At 40.3% G+C, this 10514-nt stretch overlaps 1 protein-coding gene across 14 annotated transcripts in view; it reads right to left on the bottom strand.

Annotated features, from left to right (window-relative positions):
- Window positions 1-492: 492 nt before the first annotated feature.
- The window catches only part of RUFY3 (RUN and FYVE domain containing 3), a 74923-nt gene continuing 64901 nt past the window's right edge, over window positions 493-10514 (bottom strand). For 5 of the 14 annotated variants that reach the window (XM_074344523.1, XM_074344544.1, XM_074344580.1 and 2 more), the window contains 5 exons: window positions 10369-10488; window positions 9028-9127; window positions 7317-7381; window positions 4558-4585; window positions 3478-3783 (listed from right to left, as the gene is read on the bottom strand). In XM_074344523.1, coding sequence (XP_074200624.1) covers window positions 3544-3783; window positions 4558-4585; window positions 7317-7381; window positions 9028-9127; window positions 10369-10488 — 553 coding nt within the window. In that variant the 3' untranslated portion in view covers window positions 3478-3543. Of the gene's footprint in view, window positions 3133-3477; window positions 3784-4557; window positions 4586-7309; window positions 7382-9027; window positions 9128-9892; window positions 10509-10514 lie in introns of those variants that run through there. The other 9 variants (XM_074344525.1, XM_010969368.3, XM_074344530.1 and 6 more) reach the window with 8 other exon arrangements.

Genomic DNA, 10514 nt, shown 5'->3' with positions numbered 1-10514 from the left:
GTGTATTTATTCTCTTAAGGCAATGTGTAGTCTTCAGTGTACAAGTCTTTTGCCTCTGGTTAAGTTTATTTTAAAGTATGCTATTCTTGGTGATGCTATTATAAATGGTGGACAGCACAATTTTTAAGGAAGAAAGGCATAACATTAAGCCATGATATTCATGACTTGGTGCCCTTGCTTTTGTGGGCAGCTGAACTAGTAACAGATCTTTGTTTAAGGAAAAAAAAAAAAAAAAAAAGCCAAATAGCTTATGTGCATTTGAAAGTCAAATTTCAAGTGGCTAATTACTTATTCCTTCTTATGTTCCATGAACAGAGCAGCCTCTTTTCAATTTAATTCAAAACTAATTATAAAATAACTTTTGCTGATTTAGGGTAATTGCCCACATCATTTGTAGCACCTAGAACAGTGCTGACACATATAGGTGGTCAAAAATACAGAGGATGAAGAATCATAAATATTTAAAAGGAAAAAAGAGACAACAAACGAGGCTAGAATTATTAGATTTTATTTTTCCCTGGTACTCTTAAAACTCAGCTTCACCAAGTAACAGGCCAGACTTCTGGAATAACAACTCCTTCCTGGGCTGTAACCCTTTTCAGGAGACAGAAGTTATCAAATAGCGTTCCAGGATGTTTCCACCTCAGAATTCTAAAGCAGTTACAGAATCGTATCTTCTTAGGTCTTAATTCGAATCAAACAATCTAGACATATGTAACGTAATCAAAAGAGCATATACCATTTCTTTCCTTCTCTTGCTGAATGCATTTCCCTCTTTTCCCCCAAAGGGTTTGTTACTAAGAGATGTCTAAGTATTGTACTTTCCAAGAAACCGGCCTACCAGTTCTGATTCCTAGCTTAGAATAAGGGATCCTTTATTTATTAAAGAATTTAATGAATAACCTGAGCTAATTATTCTCAGCCATGGACAAATTAAGTTTGTTTTACTTTATACCTGACTTAGCTTTGCTTCAAATCTTCTACTTGCAAAAGTCAAACCCTAGCTTTAAAAGTTCTAATTTCCATTATGACCCAGAGAGGAATGAGTGACTGGGGAAGACAGTTGGCTTGTTTTGCAGTAGGAGACTTTGAAAAGGGCAGATATTTACTTTTGAAGTCATCAAGTGAAAAAACGGCAAGTGTTCCTCCTCCTCGTTCTGATAATGAAAACACTTGTAGCCAGGACTAGAAAAATTCTGGTCCTAAAACTGTAATATATTATAATATTGCTTTAAGTACATTCAAAATTTATATTACTCTTTAATACTTTTTCCCTGAGTTTGGGTTCACAGTTTGGTAGAGATACTTTAAAGAAGAGGTAGTCAGTCGGGGTAAAGAGGAAACTTTATGTGTAGCAGCACCTGGGAAAATATGTAACACCTGTCATTTCAATTTTAGGTAACATTTATCTTTCCCCCTTGAATCTGCAAATAAAAATAGGGGGAGATGATCATTTTCCTTTTTATCTTCTAAGGACCTTCTCTCCTTTCATATCCACCCCAGTATTATTATCACCAGTCATAAAAATGAATAACCTCTCCAAAGACATGCTATAAAATAAACACTGCAAAGTGGGGTTGTTCAGATTTAGCAGAGAGAGGCTCAACTGAGTAACTTTTATTCATATATTCATTAGAGAAAACGAGCAAAATTTCTGGCACCACCAACCACTGCCTCTTCTCCCTGGACCTGGTTTATTTAAGTCACTCTTAATTAACCCTTGAGTTGATTCTAACGTCTGGGCTCTAGGGGATCCTGACATCTGACACAAGTAGAGACATTTTGGTCCGGCTCTTGGCCTCCAGTCTTACGATGGGCTGGTGGAATACTTTTTCATCAGATTTGTGTGACAGGGATTGCAAACTCGCTCAGGCTTGATACTTGAAGGAAGAGGCAGTTCGTTTGTTGAGCAGGCATTACAGAAGGTTCCTCTGCAGTTCTCACACACATTCTATAAGAAGAAGGGGAAGGCAGGTGGGGAACAGAAGAGCAAGGCATAAAGATGCACAGGATATAAAAGGCCACACATATGATAAATGCTCAACGTCTAGTCAAGTACCTACTGAATGTGTGCTGTGTGCCACACGGTATCTGACCAAACACAGTCTCTACAAAGAAGCACACAGTCTAGTTCTTAGAGCTAAATGAAGAGAAGCATTTCCACAGAATTCAAATGAACAAATACACAAATTATTTCTCTTTAGAATACTTTCACTTACTATATTCACTTTAAGGTGGGCTAATTCTAAAATTAGTTTTAAAGTACCAAAGCATAGGCAGGAACCTTGCAATGGGTTGGGTAGCCAGCCTAAGGTGAAAGCATTTGCTGAGCATGATCTGAAAGTAGAATTCCTAAGACACTGGCGTGCTTAATGCCTTCCTGTGATGCCCTCTCTGGAAGCACATCCTCTGGAACATCAGTGCAGCAGGAGCACAGCTTTCTGCATCCTGTTTATTGGGAAATCAGTCTCTTTATTAAGCATTTTGAATCTTTAGTGGCCAAGCTGAGGGACAGCACTTCGGTCATTCTGGCAGTGTCACTGGTAAGGCTGTGATGGGGTGGTGCACACACAGTTCCAAGGGCCCCTGTATAAAGGCTGTGAAGGATAACTGCCCCCATAAATAATGCTACTTTTCCTCAAACAATTCATCTTCCTGAGGGTGCCGTGGAGGGAGGGTGGTCACTTTTATTTGAAAGCTTGAGAGGAATTTTTCTCTGACATGTTGCAGTTACTTTGAATGGCTAAGAAAAGCCAGGATTAGACTGGCAGCTTCTTCTGCTTTGGAACACATTTTTCTCATTAAAACTTTCAGTTCTATAAAGGCAGTTCATCTTTATTTGATACTGCTAATTTAAGACTAGGTCATATTACAAGTTTGCCTGTTAAAATGCAGCATGATCACAAATGGTGGTATGTTTCCTTTTCCTCTCAGTACTTGTTTCCAACACTCATTAGTCCATAGCATTTCTCAAGCATCTCCTATGAACTGGGCACCGTATTTGATGCTGGGGGACCCTACTGTAGCGAGCAAGGCACAGAGCTGGCTGTCAAGGACACTTACTCTTCCTGAATGCTTCCTTCACTCTGCCGACTCAGGATAACACACTGGGAGGGCCCTCAGGCGGAGATCCTTGAGGATCCGAGGGAAAAACAAGTGGTTTGGTGGGGAGAGAGCTCGTTTTCCTTTCCAAGGCTGTTTTCCCCAAATTCAAAGAACCCTCCCTCCCAAAACATGTCTTAACTGTTCTAAGCAGGACGGAGTTCTAGAAGGAGTGTAGACTTTGTAGGCAAAGTCATGCTGCATTTGAGCTTTAAGTAACTGGGAAAAGTCCTTAATGCCTCTGACCCAAGGTTCTTCATCTGTGAAACGATGGCACAAAGGACATACGCTTAAGAACAGGGACCTGGTCTACACTGTGTTCATTCTTCTTTTTCCAGCAGATGGAATAGCACATTCCACACAGTAGGCGCTCAATGAATATTTGTACATTCATGTTTATTTTAAATTATATAGTTAATTTGTATTTATTTTAATGGGGGTTTACTGACATGACTTAATAGGGCTGAAAAAAATAGGTACATACCAACTACTTGCTCCTCTTACTTTCCTCCCCACGCCCTGCACTCTACACAGGCCGCCCCTATTAGCGGGCGGGGCTCGGGTGCAGTGGGCGTCCCTATGAAGAACCTGTTCACTTCTCACCACCGTTACCTTTGTTAGGCTGCAGTCTTCCTGGCACAGCTGGCATGTCTGGGGCTTTTCAGAGAGCAGCGGCTGATCCTAAACCAGAGTGAGCCAGTTAGTTTCCCTCAGCCCGGGACATTTTTTCAGAATATGCATTTTTTAGTTACACAGTATCATCATACTACAGACCACCTGGAAACTGAAGAAACAGATTACATATAGCCCCACCACCTTAATACAACTCTGCTAATCCTATCATTACCCTTGGAGCTCTTTTAATTTTTACAATAAAATAACATGCGATTTTATTTATAGAAAGAAAATTCAAGTATATAAGCGTAAAAAATTAAAGAAAAAAAAAGCCCCATTCCTCTTGCCTTACTCTGTCATCAAGAATGGGAAGGAGTAGGCTTCATTTTCTATCCTAATAGATAAATGACAGGGTGACTCACACAGAGTAGCATTTACTGTCTTTCTCATGGGGTTGTCATATACCACTATATTTATATTTCTCTGCTGTTTATGTTTGCTTATTTGTAAGTGATCAAGAAGTATTTTTTTCTCTCCATTTTATGTCAGGGAAAACTAAGGGAAAGGGAGGTATGGTGAGTCCCCTTAGGTCTCATAAGTATGTTAAAGAGAATCTCAAATGGGAAGTGAAAACTGTTTACTTAGTAAATTGCTCAAAGGGCTGTGCTACTTCCAGTGAGAATTTCAGGCAAATGCATGTTTGTTTAGGACATCCTCAGAAGGATGGACACAGAGGCCTGAATGCATTCATCTACCTCCCTTGCTGCCTTGTTTACAGCTAGGCATGGTCTAGCCAACTCTATAATTTATACAAGATGTTTTAGGATAGGAGACTGTTACCTGTTCATCCACAGGGTGAGACTGCAGCCTACAATGGGAAATTAAGAACAGTAACTAATAGCAACTTATGTTTCCTTTATCATTTCAAAAGCACAGAAAATCAACACCGTGATTCTTTTACATTGTTGGGACCAAAGTAATTATTAATGTCAACATCCAAGGGGAGGAAATTTTAGTTGTTAAATCTATTACTAGAATGTGACCCTTGACCTATATAATGGTTTCTGTTTAAAAACAGACTGGAGTCATATTTTATGTTTCCTTTTTACTACCAAGAAAATAGAGATTATGTTTTCCAACCTGCAAAACTCCCACTGGCTGAGGCCATACGTTGTGATAGCTTTTTTTCCCTATCCACTATTATGGAAATCTACCCATTATCATATGTCAGGTATTGTCCCTTCTCCCAAGTATTCTTAAAATGTGAACTTTAGCAAATTACTTAGGGAAACGGTGTGAATGAGACTGTCACATGAGTACCCGTTTGGGTGGAAGTATTTCTTCACGATACCCAGCTGAGCTAGCCCTGATTTTCCCAACTTGGAACAGAACTCAGGAGGAACAGAACAAGAGGAGGAGCAAGGCCCACTTTCAGTTCTGGGGAAAATGCACCACAGATCTAGCGGTTCCAATTCTCTTTGGCTGAGAGGCAGTGTGACCTCCAGCATGATCGAGTTTTCAGCTGTTTCTTGGGCCACAATCCCAGGAAACCTGGGTGTATCTTAGGATCGTATTTCTGGCCAGGAGAAGCCCTGAAGTGGCTATTAAGTGGTGCAGAGACAAAGGACTTGAAAGCAGAAGCCATGATAATAGAGGCAACTTGGACCTCTCTGTGTGCCTCAGTTTTCTCATCTGTGAGGCAGGAATAGATGGTTAAACTTTTGTAAGGAGAATCGAATTTACAAGGAGACAATGAATGTGACACACTTTTTAAGCTGCAGAGCGCGGAGGTAAGGCAGTGCACTCGTCCCTCTGCATCCTCAGGTTCTGCATCCAGGGTCGCTCAAGTCCCCAGGTGTGCAACCCACGAATCAGCGAGCCCATTATACTCATTGTGCTCAGCCATTTTATACAAGGGACTTGAGCATCCATGGATTTCTGCATCTGAGGGGGCTCCTGGAACCCCCGATATTGAGGGAGGACTGTACTGTCTTGTATTTTCAGGGCCTAAAATCAGAACATGGCATGTAAGACCCTCCTAAATGTAAGTGACTTGACTTTAGTCTAGAGCGAGGCTCCCTGAAGGGCCCCCTTGAACCTTGGTTAATTTTACAGTCTAGTTCCTTCCCATGGCCTGTGCTAATCTGTAGTGTTAGACGGCCTGTAGTTTAAGGCTGGTCTTGAATCAGACTACGCTCTCTTTGGGAGGAAACTTAAAGGTTTTGGCATCGTTCTGGCCTTGGAGGCAAGGAAGGGCTGTGTAACATAAGCACCTGCACACTCAGCCTCTGTTGGACTGAGTGATTTATCTTCTGCAGCCTCTGGTTTTACTCCAGATGACACATTATCTCATCCTTAGGGCATCCAAGGCTGTTCAGGTACAGCAGCCAAAAATGTATGCTGTACAGGTCTCTCAAAACCCCTCTGTGGTATCTTTCCTTGATAATCATTTGATGATCATCTTTTTGGGGGGGTTGTTGTTATTATAATAGACTTTAATTTTTAGAGCAGTTTTAGGTTCACAGCAAAGTTGAGCAGAAAGAACACAGATTTCTCATATATTCTCTTGGATCTCCCACCCACCCCCTATGTCAACATTCCACACCACAGTGGTACCCAATGTTACAATCATTGAACCTAAACTGACATATCATAAGTCATAGTCTATCTTAGGGTTCACCCTTGGTGCTGTACATTCTATGGGTTTGGATAAATGCATAATGACATGTATCTGTCAGTATAGTGTCATACAGAGTATCTTCACTGTCCTAAAAAATCCTCTGTGCTCCACCTATCCATCCATTCATATCACCTAACCCCTGGCAACCACTGTCTCAATGGCTTTGCCTTTTCCAGAATGTCATATAGTTGGACCACCTTCATTTTTAATGCAGTGGCATTATGTAATATTTTGTTATATTTCTACCTGCTAAAACAATTGTTAAAAGTCAACTTCCGTGAAATGACCCCCATGCTCTTCATAGTAAGCAAATGAGATGAAGAGTTCAGAAAAAGGAATAAAGATAAACTGTTTGAAACCCTTAAAGGAAAAAAAAAATAAGGGAAATTAGAGGCTTTATTTGAAACATAGCTTCCTTTCACTTAGCACTTTGCACATAGGTGGAAACATGCTCAGGTGCACTTAAGAACCTAAGAAATTCTATGACTTGTGCTTTATTCACTTGTGCTGCTGACCCTGTAAAGATCAGCTTAGAAATAATCTTTAAGTGACAGCGGATTAACCAGGGAAGTCAGGACAGCCTGATCACCTTCCTTCTAAAATGGACTAAATGGGTTTGGTTTAATTTGTGTTATCTAGAATGTGAAAATGAATATATATATACTCATATATGACTGAAAAATTGTGCTCTGCACCAGAAATTGACACAATATTGTAAACTGACTATAACTCAATAAAAAAAATTTGTTTTATCTAGTTTTTTATTTGTTCACTTCCCCCTTCAAAATGTCTTTCTGGAATATTAATACTGCAGATCACTGTATGGTCTGTGTCACTGCTAAAGCACATCAGAAGCTCCCTTCCCTACTACCCCAACATAACTTTGTATCTTAGTTAATAATGCTTTTTTACCAAATACCTGTGGCTTTCTTCTAGGGGCTTTTTTAGTTTACCATTTTCCTCTTGAATTTTGTGCTTCCCATCCTGCCAAAAGAAAACAGTCCCAATTTATTAATTATTCAGAATGCTAAACAATGACGCTGCTACAGACATTTTCTTCTGTGTTGTCTTAGCTTAGGTATAAAGCTAAGTAGCTTTTTTTTTTTTTTTTTAATTAGGGAAGGAATTTAACTTTCAAGATATTTTCCTTCATTCTTTGTTCTAAGTAGTTTCTTAATACATTCTCATAGAGTTTACAACAAATGATTTTCAGAGTAGATATTTTCTTTAATTATTGAGATTCAAATGAAATTCAGAATGTATCCTATTTACTTACAAAGTGGGCTCAAGGTATCAGTTACTTCTTAAGAGAAAAAATAAACACCCACCCCTCCCCCCAGCTGAGCTCTGGACAACTGGTGACACCAGGCATGGCTGTATCCAGCAGACTGTGTCACCCTCTAGACACGCAGCCAAGTAGTTGCCTTGACAACTTCTACAGCGTATACAACTCAAGGGGTTTTCTACTCTGAATGACCAATGTAAAGTTCCAGACAATGTTCTTAAGCCCTGCCTGGGCCATTTCTAGGGACAAAGTCTTTCTGTGGCACACACACTGCTGTCTGCTCTGAACTGCTTGCCCATCAGCCTCCAAAAGCAGGACGCATGTTCTTAGACCACTCCTGGAAACCCTTGCATTGCAGGCAGATTCAAGATTGAGAAATCTAAGGCGTCATTGGAAAAACAGGGTAAGATAGGCCAAGATTTTAAGTAAATCTCTGCAAGCCCTTTGAAGCAGATTTTATGTTTGCTAAACTAATAAAGACAGCCTGCCACAGAGAGAATGGTACTTTGCACACGTTAAATCAGTGGTAATGAGTACTATGTAATATGTTTCCATTTACCACTTTTCTATCCTCCAGCAAATTAGCAGCTCACTCTCTAGAAATTTTAAGTAAGAAGTTTATAAATTTGTCCTGCTTTGTTATATATAATATTTACAAAAAAGGTAATTTTTCCCCTTGTGGTTTGTCTTTGACAGAAAAAGTATTTCATGCTTTCCTGATTTATTATTTCAAGAGGCTGGCTTCTGTTTCCTGGGTCCCAGAGACGACCTTAAACCAATTTTAGCTCCTTCACCACTACAGTCTCTCTCCTGAGACTGTTCCTGCTGTTTAAACCACTCTACATTACTTTCTCTTCCCCAAGCCTAGCTCCCTCTTTTTCTAATTTTCCCAAGAGAAGTACCCTGAGTATGCTAAAACTGAAAACTTCATAATTTGAAAAAGTTGCACAGAAGCAAACCCACATTTAAGACAATTCTGTTAAAGGGGGATTCAGGGTTGGGGAGGGGTTACTATAACATATTACTAAAAATATTAGCCAGCAGAAGTCCAAGAAACAGTTATTTTTGTTAAAATACCAAAATGACCTTGCTCAACAAATTGAAAGGAATAAGAGGGTAACTGGAAATCATGGTTATTGATCCCGTTTTCCAAATGAAATCAAGTTAGAGGGTGTCCCGGGGGCACTCAGAATCGAGCGTCTATGTGTCCACTCCAGCTCTTGCCGGCCGTCTACATACTCGAGGCCTTAGCTATTAAGCACTTGTTCCAGGCGAGAAAACGGTCCAGCCCATCAAGGTAGCCTCTAAAACTTAAGTAAATGAACAAGGGAATAACAAATATTACCATTTTGGGTTCTTGCTTCTGGGAACCCTTCCCTGGGCTGCTCCTGTGGTTTTGTAACCTTCTTTCTCTTTCCTGTTTTAGTTCTAACTCAAGCTGGTTCCTGGGATAGGTAGGAGAGGAAAAGGGTGAAAACTTTGATTTCTGTACTCATATTTTCTAAAGAATGACAGACCCTTTTCTTAGAGTTCAGTAATTAAATTTTAATACTTGATTAATAAAAAGTTACCAGATATAGATGGACAACCAGGTTTTAAAGTACTAAAATATAATACAATGAAACCAATAGCTCTAAAATACATTCCGGGGGGAGTAGGGGGAAGGTATAGCTCAGGGGCAGAGTGCGTGCTTAGCATGCACAAGGTCCTGGGTTCAATCCCCAGTACCTCCATTTAAAAAAGAAAGAAATAAACAAAACTACCCACCCCCGACCTAAAAAAAAAACAAAACCCAAAACATTCAACATGTTTAATCCTCCTTGGATGATTAAGAATGTACTTCGGAATCTCCCAGTGCCTGAGGGGTCACCACTTTGAGTATCAACATTTAATATTAAATCTTAATGAAGAGTGTGGTCAACTGAATGACAATTAGTAGGACTTACTATACTGAAAGATAGTATTTACTAATGTTTAGCAAGATACAGTATGAAAGTGTTGACACCACAGTCCCATTACATATTAATTAGCTGGTCTCTCTTTACAGTTATGTAGTCAATCCCCAGCAATACTCTCCACCACTAGCGTCCTTAGTAGCCATGTGCTTTTATATCCAACAACACAGTCTGATTTGTTTGAAGTCAGTGCTTTAGGTACAGAAGGGAGTCTCATCTGAGAGAGAGTATAGAAAAGTGGTTAAGGGCTTGGAGTCAAAGTGAAATAGGCTTTTAATTTTGGGTGTTACCACTTACTAGCTTAACTGTGAATTTGGACAATTTCAGCCCTCAAAGCTTTAATTTAAATGAGGGCAACAGGATCACCTACAAATAGGTGACAGGGAGATGTTAGGAGAGAATGCACATGAAATGCTTAGTAAAGTCTTTGGCACATGGTAAGACTTCAGGAACTCCCAACTGTGATTATTAGTGTTGTGTTGGCTATTAATTCTCTTACTCCTCATTTATCTGGGATCTTGGGTTCTAATTTCCTAATTCTTTGATGGTAAAGGATGTTGACAAGATTTGGGGAATGCTGATGTATCTGAAGCTTTCTGAATTCTAATTCTGGACAAAGGGCATGGGAGAGACAGAACGCACATAGCTGGCTCAGGAGACCCCCTTCTGATGCTGTCAGGCCTTAGCACTTCCCGCAACCACCCAGCCCGCTACAGCCGCCCTCTCTTCACCGCTGCCTGGTGAGCTCCTCCACTTCCAGCTGCAGACTGTTGATCTTGTCTCCGAAGTCCTGCTTGAAGAGCCGGTTGTCCAACTCAGCAGACTGGCGGCCTCGCTCAGCCTGGCGCAATCTGGATGTGAGCCATAGGAACTTGTG

Source organism: Camelus bactrianus, chromosome 2, assembly GCF_048773025.1.
Source record: "Camelus bactrianus isolate YW-2024 breed Bactrian camel chromosome 2, ASM4877302v1, whole genome shotgun sequence".
Classification (NCBI taxonomy): Eukaryota; Metazoa; Chordata; class Mammalia; order Artiodactyla; family Camelidae; genus Camelus; species Camelus bactrianus.
The sequence above is the reverse complement of the archived record's forward strand: the minus strand, read 5'-3'. Positions and strand labels throughout refer to the sequence as shown.